General features: G+C 39.3%; 1 protein-coding gene across 1 annotated transcript in view; it reads left to right on the plus strand.

Moving 5' to 3' along the window:
- The window catches only part of OSBPL11 (oxysterol binding protein like 11), a 75,198-nt gene extending 54,147 nt beyond the window's left edge, over positions 1–21,051 (plus strand). The window contains exons 10-13 of the mRNA XM_033210948.1: positions 1,908–2,094; positions 11,226–11,408; positions 18,212–18,365; positions 19,339–21,051. Coding sequence (XP_033066839.1) covers positions 1,908–2,094; positions 11,226–11,408; positions 18,212–18,365; positions 19,339–19,404 — 590 coding nt within the window. The 3' untranslated portion in view covers positions 19,405–21,051. The remainder of the gene's footprint in view (positions 1–1,907; positions 2,095–11,225; positions 11,409–18,211; positions 18,366–19,338) is intronic.
- The last annotated feature ends 724 nt before the right edge of the window (positions 21,052–21,775 follow it).

The raw sequence follows: 21,775 nt of genomic DNA on the forward strand, positions 1-21,775 counted from the left end.
AAATTTTTAAAAAAAGAAATGGAGAAAAGCATTCATATCTTAACCATGCTTTAATTATAAAGGAGGTATGTAAATAATTTTTTATCGTGCTGCTATATATTAGTGGAATATATTGGAAATTAAGTGGTTATTGATACCCGCAACAGAAAGTAAGTAAAAATCAGGAATGGTGCTGGGTGTGGTGACTCATGCCTGTAATCCCAGCACTTCGGGAGGCCGAGGTGGGTGGATCACATGAGTTCAGGAATTCGAGACCAGCCTGGCCAACATGGTGAAACTCTGTCTCTACTAAAAATACAAAAAAAGTAGTCAGGTGTGGTGGCGGGTACCTGTAATCCCAGCTACTTGGGAGGCTGAGGCAGGATAATCGCTTGAACCCGGAAGGCAGACGTTACAGTGAGCCGAGGTTGTGCCATTGCACTCCAGCCTGGGCATCAAGAGTGAAACTCCATCTCAAAAAAAAAAAAAGACTTAAAATATATACAAGTATGTTGTCTGTCATCTGACAGCTCTCATTATGTATAGATATATTATAGCCAGAACCATGTTTTTTATGAAATGGCTCAATAAACCTTAATTTATTGTTGCCCTTTCTGAAGACTTTTAAGAGCAATACAAAAAAAAAAAATAGTTGATGTTGCTTTATGTAGGCTACTTTACAATCTCATTTTGTTTATTTGCATATCCTAAAAATTGACTATATTAAAATATTTAAATACTTCCCCTTATTTGTGAACATTAAGAAGTGAGTGCCTAACGAGCATTTATTAAAAGGGAGATGCCATAAACGTTTGGACTAGTAGTACATATCCACTTCAATATGTGGTCTGTTGATTTGATGACACAGGTAATGAGTTTAGAAGGTTAGTAATGTAGCTTGAGTATCCTTAGTATCCCTTGATTATCTAGTATAGAGTGATTATTCATTAATGTAGTCCCCTTTTTATAAAACCTTTTAAACCATCTGTAATTAGCGTCACTTAATATGGAACAAGCTCCTTTCTCCATTAGAATAACATTTGTTTGAAAACCACCACTGTTATCTCTTCTAACTTCACCATAAATATTTTATAATTTGGCAAACAAAATGACTATGACCATAGTTTTTATAATCAAACAACATTTTTTCTTTCTTAATATACATAGAAGAACAATTTTTTCCCATTATACTGTCTTAGATCAATGTCTGTGACTTAATAACATCGAACATCTGGTTATTCCCAAACTGCTAAAAAGTTATTCATACTAATGATAAAATTTTAGCATACCATTGTCTTAAACTCTGACTGAAGGCCTTTTTTAAAAAATTATTTTTAAGGGCCAAGCACAGTGGCTCACGCCTGTAATCCCAGCATTTTGAGAGGCCAAAGCAGGTGGATCGCCTCAGGTCAGGAGTTGAGACCAGCCTGGCCAACATGGTGAAACCCCATCTCCACTAAAAATGCAAAAAAAATTAGCTGGGCGTGGTGGCGGGCACCTGTAATACCAGCTACTCGGGAGGCTGAGGCAGGAGAATCGTTTGACTTGGGAGTCAGAAGTTGCAGTGAGCCAAGATCACGCCACTGCACTCCAGCTTGGGCAACAATCACAAAACTCTGTCTTCAAAAAAAAAAAAAAATTATTTTTAGGAGCATTGGAGGAAACCGTTGAAATGTTTCCACTGTAACATTTACTGGACCCATGAACCTCAAATTGACAGAAAGGTCATAGTGAAAGTAAACCTGATTCACTATTGCCTGGTACTATTGTCAGGTATAGTTATAAATGAAGTCAGTTCCGTGAAAGTTAAATGAAGATTAGGAAAAATAATGATGCTTATTTACTAGACAGGAAAAAAATTAATATGGATTTTTTCGATAGTTGTTTCTTTAAAAAGATGTTAACCACCCTCATGTTTTCACATTCAGGTATCCTTAGTCTGTTGGAGCATGGAGAAGAGTATACATTTTCTCTACCTTGTGCATATGCTCGGTCAATTTTGACTGTTCCTTGGGTAGAACTGGGTGGCAAAGTCAGTGTCAACTGTGCAAAAACTGGATATTCAGCCAGCATCACTTTTCATACCAAGCCATTTTATGGTGGCAAACTGCATCGGTAAGCACATTTTATCGATATCTCGTTCTTATTCTTCCACTTTGATTTTGTATTACAACTCCTTATTCTTTTTCTGCTCTGTTTTATGTGAAGTTGGATTTGTATTCATGTTTATTTCTTGTTTAAAATATTTCATCTTTTAAGGCATTCTGAATATCATGCTCTATTTTTAAAAGTAGCAACATTAAGATATCTACTCTTAAAAATTTTCCAGATGAAGTAACTAGTGAGCTTTACAATAGAATTTCTAACAAATGAACTTGTAGTCTCTGGCCCAATTCTGCCTTTAAGGGATACAGGTTTGGATCTGGACCTCAGTGAAGGCAGCTATAGCTAGAAGTTAGGGTGGAAATATATCTAATCATGAAGAATGGTTCAGGAAGCACAATGATTAAAGCCAGTGTATGTGTTTCAGTAGATGCTTAGGTGGAAGCAACTTGCAGTGATAAATTTCCAGATCCAGCACTTCTTATTTTCAATGATATTGATGTATTTCTTTTTTTGTCATTTGTTTTTCTGAGACAGAGTCTCACTCTGTCGCCTAGGTTGGAGTGCAGTGGCACGATCTTGGCTCCTTGCAGCTGCCTCCTGGGTTCAAGCAATTTTTGTGCCTCAGCCTCCCAAGTAGCTGTGATTATAGGCATGTGCCACCATGCCTGGCTACTTTTTGTATTTTTAGTTGAGATGGGCTTTCACCATGTTGGCCAGGCTGGTCTCGAACTCCTGGCCTCCAGTGATCTGCCTGCCTCAACCTTCCAAAGTGCTGGGAGCCACCACACCCGGCTAATATTTGTATTTCTTAGTCACATGTGATTTTTTAGTCATGGGTGGATCACCTGAGGTCAGGAGTTCGAGACCAGCCTAGCCAAAATGGCGAGACCCGGTCTCTACTAAAAATACAAAATTAGCTGGGTATGGTGGCGCATGCCTATAATCCCAGCTATTCTGGCGGCTAGGCTGGAGGATTGCTTGAATCCAGTAGGCAGAGGTTGCAGTGAGCTGAGGTTGTGCCACTGTACTCCAGCCGGGGTGACAAGAGTGAAACTCCATCTCAAAAAAAATAAATAAATAAATTGACCGGGTGTGGTGGAAGGTGCCTGTAATGCCACAGAAGGCTGAGGCAGGAGAATTGCTTGAACCTGGGAGGCAGAGGTTGCAATGAGCCGTGATCGTGCCACTCTGCTCCAGCGTGGGTGACAGAACAGGACTCTGTCTTAAAAAAAAAAAAAAAAGGAATTCTTTTTTTTTTTTTTTTTTTAAGAGACAGGATCTCCCTTTTTAAGAGACAGGATCTCCCTATGTTGCTCAGGCTGGTTTTGATTTGAACTTCTGGGCTTAAGCAATCCTTGGCTTCCCAAAGAGTCAAGATTACAGGCGTGAGCCACCATGCTCAGCCAAATTTCTTATTCTTGACACCTTTTCTTCTTTGTGCTTACAGATTATTATAACTAAGCTCTTCTCCATGTCTTTCTTTAATGCTCATGCCTCCTTCCTCAGACATAGCCTAGTTTTTTTTAACTGCTGTCTGCAGTTGGGACAGACACATTATCTCTTGTCTGCATTTGGTATAAATATATTATATTCTCCCTGTCTTCCCTTACTCCCTCATTTTCCACATCTATCTCTGATGCAGCCAAGTGAGCCTACTTAACTATTCCCCATTCTCATGTCCACCTTCTGTTCCCATTTTCCACACTCACTTTAGGATGCCTATATATATAGTGCGTGGTGTAATATCATAAAGATTTTAGGATATGTAGATGTGTGTGTGTGTGTGTGTGTGTGTGTATATATACACACACACACATACACATATTATAACTTTTCTGCATACTAGAGATACAGAGAAATAAAAACTAACTTTGCCTGCAAGAAGCTTTCAGTCTGAGATTATAATCCAGGATACTATTCTTGGAAAGCATTTGTAAGGCTTTTAGGAAAAACTCATATATAATACTTAAAAATAAAGTCTGTCATAATACCATAAAGATGGGTAAGGACAATGGTACTGTGAAGCTAGGATTAGATGATTACTATAGCTAAAAAATCAATTTTTAGTTTTGATTCGTCTGTTAAAGCAAATAAAGAAACATGATGCTCAACATACTTCCCAATGTCTGATAAAGGAAGCATATCACTTTTTCAAGATAGATAAACTATTTTCCTGGCACTAAATTCTAAAGGGATTTGTTGCATGTGTCCTTACATAGTGACATCAAGTAACATAATAGACAGTATCTTCTTCAGTAGCTCTCCATAAAATGTAATTACGCTTCATGTGAATTTTGTATATATACCATCAGTGAAACCCAAAGCTAACTTTCGGTCAATAAAATATTTTCTATTTGAAGCTAAGTTAACATAACCAGTGGTTTTCTGGTATCTCAGGGAGCTCTTAGAGACAGGATCTAGAAAATCTAAAAGGCTGACTTGTCAAGTTTTTAAAAAGCGAGAAAGTATATGTTTTACTATGTATCAATTCTCACCTTAGAGATGAATGGGACAACAATGTAAGATTTAGCTCTTTGCTAACTATCTTAAGGGCAGCATATTCTGTATTCTATGTCATTTATTGATACAAGATGTATATACTTGAGATATTGTAGATTTGGTCAAGAAACTTTTTTTTTTTTTTGAAAGTAAAATTTTAATTGCATTCTCACCCGCATGTAGGGCCATCTCATCTCCATAAGCCTGAGTTGTGGAGAGAGGCAAAGTTTTTGTCAAGGAGAAAATTCTGATCTGCTCAAATCCTAGGCAAGTGCTTTGTTGTTGAAATCTTAGATTTCTGTGTTAGAAATATTTTTTCTCTTTAAGACAGCCTTTCAATTGCCTCAGTCATAAAGGATCCAGAATTTGACTTGGATTTGGAGAACTTGCCTGATGGTTAAGATATTAGCACCTAGATAGTAACCACAAGAAGCCAGTACCTTAACCTGTTAAAGGGAATTATTTAATATCTTATTTTTGAATATTTAAGTTTGGTTTTTGGCAACATTTATATAACTTTTTTATAGGATATAATTAACCATTTGGTAAAATTGCTTCTAAAAACCATTCTTGACCAGGCCGGTAGCTCACGCCTGTAATCCCAACACTTTGGGATGCCATGGCTCATGCCTGTAATCCTAGTACTTTGGGAGGCCAAGTCGAGTGGATCACCTGAGGTCAGGAGTTCAAGACCAGCCTGGGCAACATGGTGAAACTGCGTCTCTACTAAAAATACAAACATTAGCTGAGCGTGGTGGCATGCACCTGTAATCCCAGCTACTTAGGAGGCCAAGACATGAGAATCGCTTGAACCCGGGAGGTGGAGGTTGCAGTGAGTTGAGATTACGCCACTGCACTCCAGCCTGGGCAACAGAGCAAGACTGTCTCAAAAAAAAAAAAAATCTTACTAGCCCCATGAGGGAAAGGTATTAGTTTTATAGATGAGAAAATTGAGACTGTTTAAGACCTTCAACAGAACTGATCTATCTGATTCAATAACCATTTCCTTTCTACTCTTATCAGACAGCTTTTTTTTTTTTTTTTTTTTGAGACGGAGTCTCGCTCTGTGGCCCAGGCTGGAGTGCAGTGGCTGGATCTCAGCTCACTGCAAGCTCCACCTCCCGGGTTTCCGCCATTCTCCTGCCTCAGCCTCCCGAGTAGCTGGGACTACAGGTGCCCGCCACCTCACCCGCTAGTTTTTTTGTATTTTTTTTAGTAGAGACGGGGTTTCACCATGTTAGCCAGGATGGTCTTGATCTTCTGATTGCGTGATCCGCCCGTCTTGGCCTCCCAAAGTGCTGGGATTACAGGCTTGAGCCACCGCGCCCGGCCACCAGACAGCTTTTAAAGAATTATCAAGTATTCCTTTTTTTTTTTTTTTTTTTTTTTGAGACAGAGTCTCGCTCTGTCGCCCAGGCTGGAGTGCAGTGGCCGGATCTTGGCTCACTGCAAGCTCCGCCTCCCGGGTTCACACCATTCTCCTGCTTCAGCCTCCCCAGTAGCTGGGACTACAGGCGCCCGCCACTTCGCCCGGCTAGTTTTTTTGTATTTTTTAGTAGAGACGGGGTTTCACCGGGTTAGCCAGGATGGTCTCGATCTCCTGACCTCGTGATCCGCCCGTCTCGGCCTCCCAAAGTGCTGGGATTACAGGCTTAAGCCACCGCGCCCGGCCAGAATTATCAAGTATTTCAGAATTTCCTTAAGATTAAGAATCACTTTTGGCTAGGCATGGTGGCTTATGCTTGTAATCGCAGCACTTTGAGAGGCCGAGATGGGTGGATCACCTGAGGTTGCGAGTTCAAGACCAGCCTGACCAACATGGAGAAACCCCGTCTCTACTAAAAATACAACATTAGTGGAGCGTGGTGGCACAGGCCTATAATCCCAGCTACTTGGGAGGCTGGGGCAGAAGAATAGCTGGAATAGTGGAGGTTACTGTGAGCTGACATTGTGCCAAGCCAAGATCACACCATTGCACTCCACAAGAAGGGAACTGCGTCTCAAAAAAAAAAAAAAAAAAGAATCACTTTCCATAACCTAACTTATTTTGCCTTGTGTTAATCATTGGCATAACTTTTTTTTTTTTTTTTTTTTTTTTTTTTTTTTGAGACGGAGTCTGGCTCTGCCGCCCAGGCTGGAGTGCAGTGGCCGGATCTCAGCTCACTGCAAGCTCCGCCTCCCGGGTTCACGCCATTCTCCTGCCTCAGCCTCCCGAGTAGCTGGGACTACAGGCGCCCGCCACCTCGCCCGGCTAATTTTTTTGTATTTTTTAGTAGAGACGGGGTTTCACCATGTTAGCCAGGATGGTCTCGATCTCCTGACCTCGTGATCCGCCCGTCTCGGCCTCCCAAAGTGCTGGGATTACAGGCTTGAGCCACCGCGCCCGGCCTGGCATAACTTTTTAAATATACCTTTCTTATGGTAGTTTGGTACAAGCTTTTACTTCCTAAATTCCTAAGCTCCGCCTTTGTATCTTCTGTTTATGCGGGAAGTCTGTTTCTTCATGCTGCTGCATGTAAGCAGAATGACAAATTTGAATTGGAGCAGAATTTTATTTCTTTGGGTTATTTTCTCAATTTCCCTTTGTCCTATAAAATGTTTCTCTGAAGTACCTAATTTTTTATTTGTATATCATAGCTATAAAATAATGGTAATGTCAGACCTCAGGTCAAGTTGTTTTAAGGAAATTTGTACCTAGAAGTATTGGGAAGAACTGGACTTTGGAGTCCTTTAGACATGTATTCAAATCCTGACTCTATTATTTTACTAACTACAAGATTTGGGGGCCGGGTACAGTGGCTCATGCTTCTAATCCCAGCACTTTGGGAAGCTGAGGTGGGAGGATCGCTTGAACCCAGGAGTTTAATACCAGCCTGGGCAACGTAGTGAGACCCACTTTCTACAAGAATAAAAATTAAAAAGTTAGCTGAGCATGATGGCACATGCCTGTAGTTCCAGCTGCTCAGGAAGTTGAGAAGGTTGGATGGCTTGATCCTAAGTGGTCAAGGCTGCAGTAAGCCATGATTTCACCACTGAAGTCCAGCCTGGGTGACAGAGCAGTACTGTCCAAAACAAATAATAAGAGAGAGAGAGAGAGAGATTTGGGGCACCTTACCTAAATTTTTGAGCCTTAGTTTCTTCATCTACAGAAATGGGATAGTCACAAGGCTTGGCAAATAATTTATGTAAAATGCCCAGCATATTTTAAATGTTCAAAAAATGTTAACTCCCCCTCCATGCACACATTGGCATCCTCTTGTGTATGTATGCTTTTGCTCACTCTTTTTCTATGTAGTGATAATATAATTGAGGTTTTGTTTTCTCATTCATTAATTCAGGCAATAAACTCACTGTTTATCAGGCACTCTGCTAAGTGCTAAATGGGGCTATAGAGATGAGACCCATTCCATGCCTGTTAAAGAGATTACAGTCTTGGCAAGGGGCAAGGATGGCAAACCAATAATAATATTACTGTGTGATCAGTTCCCTAAGGACTGTATGCAATGGAAGTAAAGAGCTCAAGCCTTTAGTGACACCTGTTTTTGTAAATTAAATTTTATTGGAACACAGTCATGCACATTCATGTACTTGTTTCTGTCTGCTTTCATGCTACAGTGACGAAGTTAAGTAGTTTCAATAGAGACGGTCTGGCCTGAGAATCCTGAGACAGTTACTTTCTGGTCCTTTACGGAAGAAGTGTGCTGGTTGCCCTAGACTGTTGTGAAAAATTGTTATAAGCAAAGTGATGAGGCCTTCTTCCTCCTTGTGCTCCTCTGCAAGTTCCTCATGGCCTGCCTGTAGTATATGTGATTCGTGTCCCCTGCCCCACTTTTCTTCGCGCTGCTTTTGCTGTGTAGCTGCTCTAAACAATACGGACCCTGTAGTAGCCGGCAGTCATGAACAGGTCCCTAAGATTGTCCATTGGAAAGCCTTATGGGAGATAACAGTAACTTGAGAGATGTGCTATGGGAGTAAAAGAAAGATCAAGTGAGGAGCTGATTATCTTAGAATGGTGTATGTGGATGGGAAACAGACTAGATAAATGTTCAGTGTTACTTCCTCATATCCTGTTTGATAGAGATAAATTTTCAAGGAAGGAAAGGATGTTGGCAAGTGGGATCAGAGAGGAAGCATGCAATGACATCACAAAAAACATTCACACTGGCAAGAAACCGGGGCAGTTATTTAGGTGTGTATGCTTTGAGGCATAACCCAGGGTTCCATTCCTGCTGTAATCAAGTTGACTGATAGTCTTGGTGTCCTTTGTGTCCAGTGAGCTACAACCATACAACTACTCTTTTTTTTTTTTTTTTTTTTTTGAGACAGAGCCATCCTCTGTCACCCAGGCTGGAGTGCAGTGGTGTAATCTTGGCTCATTGCAACCTCTGCCTCCCGGGTTCAAGCAATTCTCATGCCTCAGCCTCCTGAGTAGCTGAGATTACAGGCCTGTGCCACTATGCGCAGCTATTTTTTTTGTATTTTTAGTAGATAAAATTACTCTTAACTCTTGATTGTGAATGTTTGATTTGCTCTTAGATTCCAGAGATCTGGCTTATAAATAATTCGCTTATTGGGCTCCTTACACCTCTGCCTTGAGCTGAGTTCACAGACCGCTTGCTTAAAACTGAAACTGGACTCCCTGAATTCCACTTTGTCCTTCTTGTTCCCTTAGCTTAGGCTGGATGAATGCTACTTGGGATTCCTGAACTGTCACTTGAACCTCTAGACTTTTGGTCTTTGGATTTCCTTTTGAATCTAGATAAGCCACATTCTCTGGTACACTGATTAGACCCTAACTTTTGCCTATCATTCCCTAAGTTCTGAACTTCTATCTGATCTGACCCTGTTGTTATCTGTGTCCTAGAGTGAACATAAAATACTTCACTAAAAATAGCTACAGTCCAGGCACAGTGGCTCACACCTGTAATCCCAGCACTTTGGGAGGCCGAGGCACACGGATCACCTGAGGTCAGAGTTCAAGACCAGCCTGGCCAACATGGCGAAACCCCGTCTCTACTAAAAATACAAAAATTTGGCTGGGCGCGGTGGCTCGCGCCTGTAATCCCAGCACTTTGGGAGGCCGAGGCGGGCGGATCACGAGGTCAGGAGATCAAGACCATCCTGGCTAACACGGTGAAACCCCGTCTCTACTAAATAATACAAAAAATGGCCAGGGGTGGTGGCGGGCACCTGTAGTCCCAGCTACTCAGGAGGCTGAGGCAGGAGAATGGCGTGAACCTGGAAGGCAGAGCTTGCAGTGAGCCAAGATCGAGCCACTGCACTCCAGCCTGGGCAATAGAGCAAGACTCTGTCTCAAAAAAACAAAAAAAAACAAAAAAAAAAACAAAAATTTGCCGGGCATGGTGACGCATACCTGTAATCCCAGCTACTCCAGCTAGGTGGGAGGCTGAAGCAGGAGAATCACTTTAACCCAGGAGGCAGAGGTTGCAGTGAGCCAAGATCACACCACTGCACTCCAGCCTAGGCAACAGAGCGAGACTCTGTCTCAAAAATAATAATAATAATAATTACACCTGTTCCTATTCCTAGCCTGTTCCTATTGATGTATTTGTGCTGCATCAATACAGCTATCTGTTGATAAACAGCCATATATATAGCTATTATATATATATGGCTGTGGTGACTCTTCATTAAACTTCAATAGCAGTAATGTTTAAGGTCTCTCTGAGTTCTGTGGTGATAATGATAGTTTTTGTAGACCAGTGCTCTTTTAATTTTTCTCTTTTGGCAAGAGCATTTTAAACATTTTAATGTATTATTTTATATTTTTCTACCTCTTATTGGTTTGTGTGGTTTCTAAATTTAAAATTAGGCTTATGTAGTTTAATATAGGATTGATGTATCCAGAACTTCAAATGTAGGGATGCCAAATATTTCAATAAGTAGAATTAACTAGTAAAAAAAAGTTAAATAGATTGTAATGTTGTAACATTTTTAGACTGTAATAAATAAAATATTGATATTTTTCATATTTCTATTTAGTTTTATTTTGTTTTTTTTTTTTTTGTTTTTTTTTGTTTTTTTTTGAGGCAGAGTCTCACTCTGTCACCCAGGCTGGAGTGCTGTGGCCGGATCTCAGCTCACTGCAAGCTCCGCCTCCCGGGTTTACGCCATTCTCCTGCCTCAGCCTCCCGAGTAGCTGGGACTACAGGCGCCCGCCACCTCACCCGGCTAGCTTTTTGTATTTTTTTAGTAGAGACGGGGTTTCACCGCGTTAGCCAGGATGATCTCGAACTCCTGACCTCGTGATCCGCCCGTCTCGGCCTCCCAAAGTGCTGGGATTACAGGCTTGAGCCACCGCGCCCGGCCTCTATTTAGTTTTAGTATTATAGTTTTGTTTGTAGCAAGCATTTTAAAGATAACATTCTGACATTAATGATAATGAAGTCTCTGATTTGACTCCTGGCATTTTTTCTAAAGACTAAAATTGATATTGAACAAATTATGAAGGAAGCTGTCATAGGACATTACAAAGAATCTAACTTTGGCTCTGACATATTGAAGTGAGATATATAACTAATTTCAACAGGATTCACAGGCTGTGTTCTTGGGTTTCAGATCTAAGAAACAAACATGATATCACTTATTAGGGTGTATCTTTCTTTTCTATCTGCTTCTAGGGTTACAGCTGAAGTAAAGCACAACATCACCAACACTGTGGTATGTAGAGTGCAAGGGGAATGGAATAGTGTTCTTGAGTTCACATATAGCAATGGAGAAACAAAGTATGTGGACTTGACTAAATTGGCAGTGACGAAGAAAAGAGTGAGACCTCTGGAGAAGCAGGATCCGTTTGAATCCAGGTATGTCATCCTTGCATCTATCCAGGAAAGAGTCAGATGCTCTGAATCTTAATCTAAGCCTTTTCACTAACGCGTGACCTTGGCCAAGTCACTTCACCACTTTGCATCAGCTTTGTAAATTGAAAGCATTAGTCTGATCTGATGTTAAACCCTTTGCCAGCTGTGAGATTCTTTGATATATAGTCACATTTTAGTAAAAACCAAACATTGTAAATGGAGCAAAAATATTAAAAACATTTACTGTCAAAGAATTACTGTGTGTATCATAAAAACTTTATCATAAAAATTTTTGTTACATTATTAACAAAAAGGTACCCCAATACAAAAACTGGGCAAAGGATGTAAAGAGGTGGTGCATAAATATAGGAACGTCTTAAATGGTCAACCAAGGAAATGAAAAATTGTTTAGGGTAGTTAGAATTCAGAGGTACAAATTAAACAATAAGACAAATTAGTTTTTACAATAATAACTCTTTAGGGAAAAGGTGTGAGCAAATGGGCATTTTCATGCTGTTGATTAGACGTTAAACCAGTATAATCTTCATAGAGGGTATTTTGGCAGTATGTGTCATAGACCTTGAAAAATAAAGTGGATCTATATGTGTTAATAAGGTATAGCTTCCAAAATGTGTTGACAGTGGTTGCTTCTGGAAAAGAGTACTGGGATCTGGAATAGGAAAGAGACTTAATTTTTATAAGATTCCTATTTCTACTGTTTAAATTTTATGTCATGAGGGATTACTACTCTATCAATTAAAAATAGAAAAAATATATATACAGAGAACCACTAAACATCTTACATTAAGATCACATAAATGGAACCAAACAATTTCTAACTAGGTGTGAAAGGGATTAAATGTCTACAATCAAACATTCAGAGTGGGTCAAAAAATACAGCAATAATGATTTTTTAAAGAATTCTTACAGAGATTTATCCTAAGGAGAGGGTCTCAAAGTTTGCTTTGCAGACCCCTGTTGGGTCCTTGAGACCTTCTCAGGGTATCTGCAAGTTCACAATTTTTTTATAATAGTACTAAGATGTTATTTATCATTTTTCACTCTGTAGGTTCTTATGATGGTGCAAAAGGAATGCTGTGGGTAGCACTGGTGGGCCTTAGGACTAATTTAGGCAGTGTCACCAAATGTCACAAGCAGTCATCATATTCTTCACTGCCATGTACTTGCATGCTACCTTCTCTTAAGATGTCCTTGAAAAACCAATACAAATTGTTAGTTTTTTAAAATTGGGACTACAGAGTACATGTCTTTTTTTTTTTTTTTTCTTTTTTTGAGACAGGGTCTCACTCTGTCACCCAGGCTGGAGTGTGGTCGGGCGATCTCGGCTCACTGCAGCCTCCACCTCCTGGGTTCAAGCACTCCTCCTGCCTCAGCCTCCTGAGTGGCTGGGACTGCAGGCATCAACCACCACTTCTGGCTAATTTTTTGTATTTTTAGTAGAGACAGGGTTTCACCGTGTTGGCCAGGCTGGTCGTGAACATCCGACCTCAAGTGATCCTCCCATCTCAGCCTCCCAAAGTGCTGGGATTACAGGCGTGAGCCACCATGCCTGGCCGAGTACATGTCTTATTAGTATTCTGTATGACAAATCAGGAATATGAATAAGCATTTCTGCTGGCTACTGAAGAAATATAGTTGTTATCTGAAGGAAGAGCACTTGTATAATTATTTGAGTCACAAGCAGAACTAATCACTTTGTTCATGAAATACGATGTTTACTTAAAAGAATGATAGACAGTCAAACTATGGTTATTCTAATTTCAATGTTAGGTAGACATTTTTCTTGTAAATGAAAGACGTGAATGTGACACTTCAAGAAAAACAATTTGACAGTATGTTACTAATAATAAAATTTGAGCTTCAAGGCAAAATTAGAATTTTAGAAAATTTCTCTTTCATGAACTTAAAAACTTCCCAATTCGTTTTCTGGTGAACTTGGCGCTGATATTATTGAACATGATTTTTTAAAATATTGTATAATATGTCAGCATCTGGAAGATCTGCATAACTCAATGAACCAGTAGTTTTCAGATAACTAATGCATATTACAGAATCATGCATGGATAAATTATCCATTCAGGATGCACATTAGACCAGTGGATTTCCACATAAATTATTTGAAAAAACAATTAACATTCTTTAATTTTCCACATTGCAACTAGCCTTTTTAAAATTACCACTTGTTGAGTTTTGAAACATATGAAAGAATCGAATTATTTGAAAAATCTGTTAAAATATTCGTCTCTTTTCAAACTGTATCTGTGTGAGGCCAGATTTTTTTTTTTTTTTTTTAAGATGGAATCTCATTCTGTCACCCAAGTTGGAGTGCAATGGCATGATCTCGCCTCACTGCAACCTCTGCCTCTTGGGCTCAATCTATTCTCGTGCCTCAGCCTCCCAAGTAGCTGGGATTACAGGTACGCACCACCACGCCCAGCTGATTTTTTTGTACTTTTTGTGGAGATGGGGTTTCCCCATATTGGTCAGACTGGTCTTGAACTCCTGACCTCAGGTGATCTGCCCACCTCAGCCTCCCAAAGTGCTGGAATTACATGTGTGAGCCACCATGCCTGGCCCAGATTTTTCCTATATATACTTTAAAGCATTATATCACCACAGACTGAATGTATGGGCAGGTAAAGAGATGCTTCTGGGCCAGTGTGGTGACTCACACCTATAAATCCAGCATGTTGGGAGACCAAGGCGGGTGTGTCACTTGAGGTCAAGAGTTCAAGACCAACCTGGCCAGCATGGTGAAACCCGTCTCTATTAAAAATACAAAAATCAGCCTGGCGTCTCTACTAAAAATACAAAAATCAGCCAGGCATCTCTACTTAAAACACAAAAATCAGCTGGGTGTCTCTACTAAAAATACAAAATTCACCCGGGTGTGATGGCGTATACCTGTAGTCCCGGCTACTTGGGAGGCTGAGGCATGAGACTTGCTTGAACCCAGGAAGTGGAGGTTGCAGTGAACCAAGATTGCGCCACTGCACTCCAGCCTGGGTGACAGAGCCAGACTCTGTCTCAAAAAAAAAAAAAAAAAAAAAAAAAGATGCTTCTGAATATTATTTGCTAAAATTTTGTAATGAATTTTATGATTTCTATATACATGAGGGATATTGCTCTGTTCTTTTCTTTAGGGGAAGGTTTTGAATTATAAATTACATATGTTTAACATATAGCACTGTTAAGGTTTTCTGTTTCTTCAGTGAGCTTTGGTAGTTTTTGAAGGAGTTGGTTCATTTCAGCTAATGTGTCAAATTTATTGTCATGTAGTTCCTAATATTACCTGATTTTTTTATCTGTGTAGGATCTGTAGTGATGTCCCCATACTTATTCCTTATATTTGTAATACCTTTTTTCTCATCAGTGTGACTAAGTTTATTAATTTTATGCAAAGAACTAGATATTGGCTTCACTGATTTAGTCTGTGTTTTCTTTCTCACTGAATGTTGCTCTTTTATAAAATTTCGTTTTTTCTCCTTACATTGTAAATCATTTGCTTTTTTTTCCCAATTTCTTACAATGGAAGCTTAGGTCAGGGGTCAGCAAACTTTTTTGTCAAAGGCCAATTAATATTTTAGCCTTAGTGGATCAAATAGCCTCTGCCACAGCTACTCAACTCTGCCCTTGTAGCATGAAACATCCATAGACAATAAGTCAATGGTGAGACACTGTTATGTTGCAATAAAAATTTATTTACAAAAATGGGCTGTGGGCCCTAGTTTGATCCCTGGTTTAGCTCATCAGTTTCTTTTTTTCCTAAATGTTTAATGCTATAGATTTTCCTCTGAGGACTACTTTATTTCTATCCAATGACTTTTTATGTGTTTTCATTTCAAAATATTTTCTGATTTCTTTTGTGGGTTTTATTTTTTAACTCATGAACTTATTTACAAATGTGTTGATAATTTCTAAATGTTTAGAGATTTTCCAGCCATCTTTCCATTATTTATTTCTAACTTAGTTTCATTTTGGTCAAAACATACACTTTGTATGATTTTAATTATTTAAATTTATTTAGATTTAATGACTCTGAATATGTTCTGTCTTGGTAAATGTTTCTTTTTTTCATTTTTTCTTTTTTTTTTTTTTGGAGACAAAGTAGTGTCTCACTCTGTTGCCCAGGCTGGAGTGCGGTGGTGCAGTCTCGGCTCACTGCAACCTCCATTTCCCTGGTTCAAGTAATTCTCATGCCTCAGCCTCCCGAGTAGCTGGGACTATAAGCATGCACCACCACACGCAGCTAATTTTTTTATATTTTTAGTAGGGATGGGGTTTCACCATGTTGGCCAAGCTGGTCTTGAACTCGACCTTGTCAAGTAATCCACTCACGTCGGCCTCCCAAAGTGCTAGAATTATTCATGAGCCACCGCTCCTGGCCTTGGTAAATGTTTCATGTGCAACTTGACACGAATGTATATTCTTGAGCCCAAGAGTTTGAGGCTACCCTGGGTAACATGGCAAAACTCTGTCTCTCCACAAAAAATATAAAAATTAGCTGGATGTGGTGGCATGTGCCTGTAATCCCAGCTACTCAGGAGGCTGAGGTGAGTGTGTTCTGTAAATGTCAGGTCAAATGAGTTGACAGTATTTTTCTAGTCTTCTGTAGTCTTACAGGTTTTCTGTGCATTTATTCTATCAGTTGAGTTGAGTTATTGAAATTGGTTATTAAAATTACCAATTACAATTGAATATTTCACTTTGTAGTTCTGCAAGTTGTTACTTCATTTTATTAGAAGTTTTGTTATTAGAGCAGGCATTTATCTTTAGGATTGTTATGTGGTTTTTTTTTGTTTTTTGTTTGTTTGTTTTTTTTTTTTTTGAGACGGAGTCTCGCTCTGTCGCCCAGGCTGGAGTGCAGTGGCCGGATCTCAGCTCACTGCAAGCTCCGCCTCCCGGGTTTACGCCATTCTCCTGCCTCAGCCTCCCGAGTAGCTGGGACTACAGGCGCCCACCACCTTGCCCGGCTAGTTTTTTGTATTTTTTTAGTAGAGACGGGGTTTCACCGTGTTAGTCAGGATGGTCTCGATCTCCTGACCTCGTGATCCGCCCGTCTCGGCCTCCCAAAGTGCTGGGATTACAGGCTTGAGCCACCGCGCCCGGCCGTTTTTTTTGTTTTAACGTCTTTATTATTTGTGGAGAATTCCTTATAAATTCATTTTTGTGTTTGAGCCATCTGATATGTGTATCAGAAATGTGTTAGGAAACCTTTTAGAGCCATTAAGATACATATGTAGGCTTAAGGCTTTGAACTATAAGACCTGTGGCATACTATCCAGCACTTTGGGAGGCTGAGGTGGGCAAGTCATTTGAGGTCAGGCGTTCCAGAACAGCCTGGCCAACATAGTGAAACCGTGTCTGTACTCAAAATACAAAAGTTATCCAGGCATGGTGGTGCATGCCTATAGTCCCAGATACTCAAGAAAGTGAGGCAGGAGAATTGCTTGAGTCCAGGAGGCAGTGGTTGCAGTGAGCTGAGATGGTGCCACTGCACACTCCAGCCTGGGTGATGATGAGACCCTGTCTCAAAAAAAGAAAAAAGAAAAGAGAACAGAAGAGAAAGAGGGAGGTGGGGAGGAAGGGCAGGAAGGGAGGAAGAAAGAAAGGAAGAAAGAAAAAACAAAGATGTTTAGTAACTTTCTTGAGTAGTACAGTTATTACCATAAATCAGTTTTAGAGTATTTTCATCCTACCGTAAGATCCCTCATGTTCATTTACAGTTAATCCCCATTACCCCCAGCCCAGAGAACCACTAACTTTCTGTCTCTATAAATTTGCCTTTTCTGGATATTTCATATAAATCATACAATGCGTGATCTCTTATGCCTGGCTTATTTCCTTAGTATAACGTTCTTGAGGTTCATCCATGAAGTATTAATTACATGTATCAGTGGTTCATTGCTTTTTATTGCTGAATAGTATTTCAGGGTATGGATATATCACATTTTGCCTATCCATTTACCAGTTGATGGGCATTTCCAGTTGGGGGCAATGATGAATAATACTGCTGTGGAAATTCTCCTACAAATCTTCGTGTGGATATTTATTTTCATTTTTCTTGAGTAGATACCCAAGAGTGGAATTGCTGGGTTGTATGGTAGTTTTATGTTTAACTTTTTATATCTTTTTTCACATATATATCTAGTTGTCCCAGCACCATTTGTTCAACAAACAGTTCTTTCCCTAAAGAATTGTGGCAGTTTTTTTTTTTTTTTTTGCTTGAGATTTGTTAAGCTTCCCTCTCCCTGTGCGTGGCCGAGAAACACTCTGGACAGCAAGTTAGAGGACTCATAGGACTCCCCTCATTTGTTTCCTTTCTCAAGGATCACTGCCCTGCACAGCCTTTTGCTCAGTATCTGAAAACCACTATTTTACTATATGTTGCCTGTTTCCTGGTTGATGAAGGGCAGGAAAATAAATGTGTTCCCCATTATTTCATCATGTCCAGAAGCACAGTTGGTCTTGCTTACATTTCAACTTTGAAAATTTACTTCTCTTTTTACTTGTTAATTTCTAAGTTTTCTAAAAACAAAAATCCTCCTTTTATAACCTGGAAAAATAAAATTTATTTTTAATTTAAAAAGAAGCAGAAGGAGCAGCATCCCGGACATAACCATCAGCAGCATAGTATCATTATTCTTCGAATTCATAAGCATGACATTGTAGATGTGATTTAGGAAATGTTATTTTATAAAATTATTGTAATTTTGAGGGTATTGATTCTATTTAATTATCTCTTTTAAAGAATGCTTGTAAAATGTGTGGGTTTTGGATTTCAGGCGATTGTGGAAAAATGTGACAGATTCTCTGAGAGAATCTGAAATTGATAAGGCCACAGAGCATAAGCATACCCTGGAAGAACGTCAGAGGACTGAAGAAAGGCATCGTACTGAAACAGGCACACCTTGGAAAACAAAATATTTTATTAAAGAGGTATGTTATACATGTGCTCAAGATAAAAACGTATCTACTTGGTGGGAACATTAGCTTACTAGGCTTTGTTGAATTGCTATCACTTAGACATCTTTATTTTTAAAAGTAGGATGGCTGTATATAAATACCACCTGTTTTTGAGACCAGCCTGGGTGACCTGTAGCAAGACTGTCTCAAAAAAAAAAAAAAAAAAAAAAAGCAGATATACCAGAAACAGATTCTAAGAAAGAAGAGTTTCTAAGTGAGAACGTCTATATATCATTAAAAATGAGCTCTGGGGGCGGGGCGCTGTGGCTCACGCCTGTAATCCCAGCACTCTGGGAGGCCGAGGCGGGCAGATCATGAGGTCAGGAGTTCGAGACCAGCCTGGCCAACATGGTGAAACCCCATTTCTACTAAAAATATAAAAATTAGCCCGGTATGGTGGCGGGCACCTGTAATCCCGGCTACTCGGGAGGCTGAGGCAGGAGAATTATTTGAACCAGGGAGGCGGAGATTGCAGCAAGATTACGCCACTACACTCCAGACTGCTTGACAGAGCAAGACTCTATCTCGGGGAAAAAAAAAAAAAAAAAAAGAAAAAAAAATGAGTTCTGGGGTGCCAGTGGAGATAGGGAGAACAGTACCTTCCTGATCATTTCTCTGTGCTCCGCCTGCTGCCCATAACTCTGTGAGTGAGGCTCAATCTGTAGCATCTTGGCGAAATTGGCAAAATTGCTACAAATGGTTCTTGCAAAATTAAATGTTCATGGGTCACAAACTAGACCCTCCGATACCATACCTTCTCACCTGAATCCTAGCTAAACCACAGGCATTGTTTGATGTCTTAAGCACAAAGACTTTGTTCTTTCACAAAAACTTTTTTTTGAATGTGAAAATAGAATTCCATTTCAGTAAAGGTGTTGCTTCTAGTTTTGGTTACTGATTTTGATAATATTAGAGAGATGATTCTTTATCGTTTTATTTCTTTCAGGGAGATGGCTGGGTTTATCATAAACCACTTTGGAAAATAATTCCAACAACACAACCAGCAGAGTGACACGTACTGTCTAAAACTCAACCAAATGAGGTTCTTCTCTGTTTACCCTAAATCCTCCCAGAATGGAGTCATTGCACTGAGTGACCTGCTTCCTGTGTGGGCAGACTGAAACTAGCTAAACCTGAATGTACCTACTAGGGCACCGAAATACCAAAAGCAAGACCAAAGTGGTAAAGAAACGCAGTGGACCTCTTACCAACCTGTTCATGTGATGTGAGCAATACCATCTTAAAACTTGCTACCTGAATCAGTAGATGAATCTTTTATCCAGTTCTTGCTCCTACAATTAAGTTTGAATCCCCTATTTTTGCATAGGGGCAGCAGATACACACAACAATGAGAACTCAGTGACTTTGATTTCTTTGTAGTGAAAAGTGAAGTCTCTGTTTCAGAGTTTGTGTCTTTCTTTCTGTCCATAACTGAAGTATTCACTACTCTTGTAAACCAACCAAGAGGAGAAGAAAGATGACCCAGAAGTGGATTCAGCCATTGTGCCTGAAATCAGTGTTTAAAAAAAAAAAATCAACCAGGTTGTGGTAACAAGGCATTCTATTTCTTCAAAAAGACTGTATGCCTGTGTCTGAGGAACTTATCCATTATCCACCTCTGTTGGAACTCTCTTTTAAAAAGTACATTTATAGATTGATCAGAATTATAACCATGGAGAATTTTTTCTTCTGAGCATTTTAATATACTTGAAAACAACATTGACTTGAAAAATTTCAGAACATTTTTCAGTACCTAGTTTTATTAAATATTACAGTTGAGAGACAATTTTTAAAAATGTGTTCATGTCAATATGATGAGATTTTAGCCTTTCTCCAGAACTAAGGCATTAAAGAAAATAGCAAATATTAAAAAATAAAACTGTTACTTTTTTCCTTTTTTTTTTTCACCTCTAGGTTAATATCCAGTATTATGTGTTATCCCTTTGGATAAGTATGCTTTATTTTACCTCTGTTAAAAATTAAAATAAATGATTCTATTCATACTTGTCAGTAATTCAGAACTTATATGTGTAACTGAATGCACATGTAAGGTATGGTTTCGTTTTTTATTTTTTGAGGAAACTTAAATGCTAAAGAAACAGTATGAAATTAAAAGGTATCAGGAAAAAAAGATCAGGAAGTTGTATTCAGGTACAAATCTGTTTTTAAATAAGTATTTTGTGGAGGTTGAAGAATTGCTGGCAGTTAAAAGAATAGAGCTAATTATGGCTTTCATCATTCATTCATGTATTTATTGAGCACCTCCTTATTACGGTGCTCAACACTTGTTACTGCAAGCTACCTTAATTTCCCAAGAGTGGTGCCTTACTCTGTTTTTTTCTGATATGGTCTTCCAATCAGTGTGTGTAACATACCTGTTGTTTATCAGCCATTGTAGGAGGCTGTGTCTGTTGCATCATCATAAGAAGTTTAAGCTTTGTGCTCTGATAAACTGTGTTCTGTTAAAGAGGTTAGTAGGATGAAAACAACAAAACTAATTTTTTCAACAAATTGTAAATTATAAGAAAAAGTTGGTTTGTGTACAACAATTTTAATGATTCCCTTGTTCATTTTTGCTGTGAAATGCACTGAAAAAATCTCAAAATGAGTTATAGTTCCTGTGCTGGGAAAATTGACAAATAATAAAACTAGAGAACAATGATGCTTCTGTCTCTTTTATGAATGGAGAGAAATAGAAAGTTTATATTCAGTAGAGTTATTGCCCTATTCATTTGAGAGGGACATTGATTTTCTGTTTAAGTCCTTCAGGAATCTTCAGCTAGGTGGTAAATTTAATGAGAGTTTCTAAAAATCGAAGTGTTTTAACTTTTAAATATTCTGGAGATAGAAGAAGAACAGAAAACGAAACTAGGCTGATCTGCTTGCAGTGGCATTTACAACTAATTGATCACACCAATTACAGATTTCTTATTTTGTTTGTGAGGCAGAGTCTGACTCTGTCGCCCAGGATGGAGTACAGTGCATTGCTCACTGCAGTCTTGACCTCCCAGACTAAACCAGTCATCCCACTTCACCCTCCCAAGTATCTGAGACTACACGCACACACCAACGTACCCAGCTGATTTTTGTACTGTTTGTGTAGACTGGATCTCGCTATGTTGCCCAGACTGGTCTTGAATTCCTGAACTCAAGCAATCCGCCCACCTCAGCCTCCCAAAGTACTGGGATTACAGGCGTGAGGTACTGCGCCCAGCCGCAGTTACAGATTTCTTTGTTCCTTCTCTGCTTCCACTGCTTAACTTGATTAGCCTTTTAAAAAGAAATAAATAAAAATTTAAAAAAATAAAATGAAACCAGAGATTTTTGTTTCATTTGAACTGTTTGAGTGCTGTATTTATCCGCTTTCACACTGTTGATAAAGA

This window comes from Trachypithecus francoisi, unplaced genomic scaffold, assembly GCF_009764315.1.
Source record: "Trachypithecus francoisi isolate TF-2019V2 unplaced genomic scaffold, Tfra_2.0 Lachesis_group0, whole genome shotgun sequence".
Lineage (NCBI taxonomy): Eukaryota > Metazoa > Chordata > Mammalia > Primates > Cercopithecidae > Trachypithecus > Trachypithecus francoisi.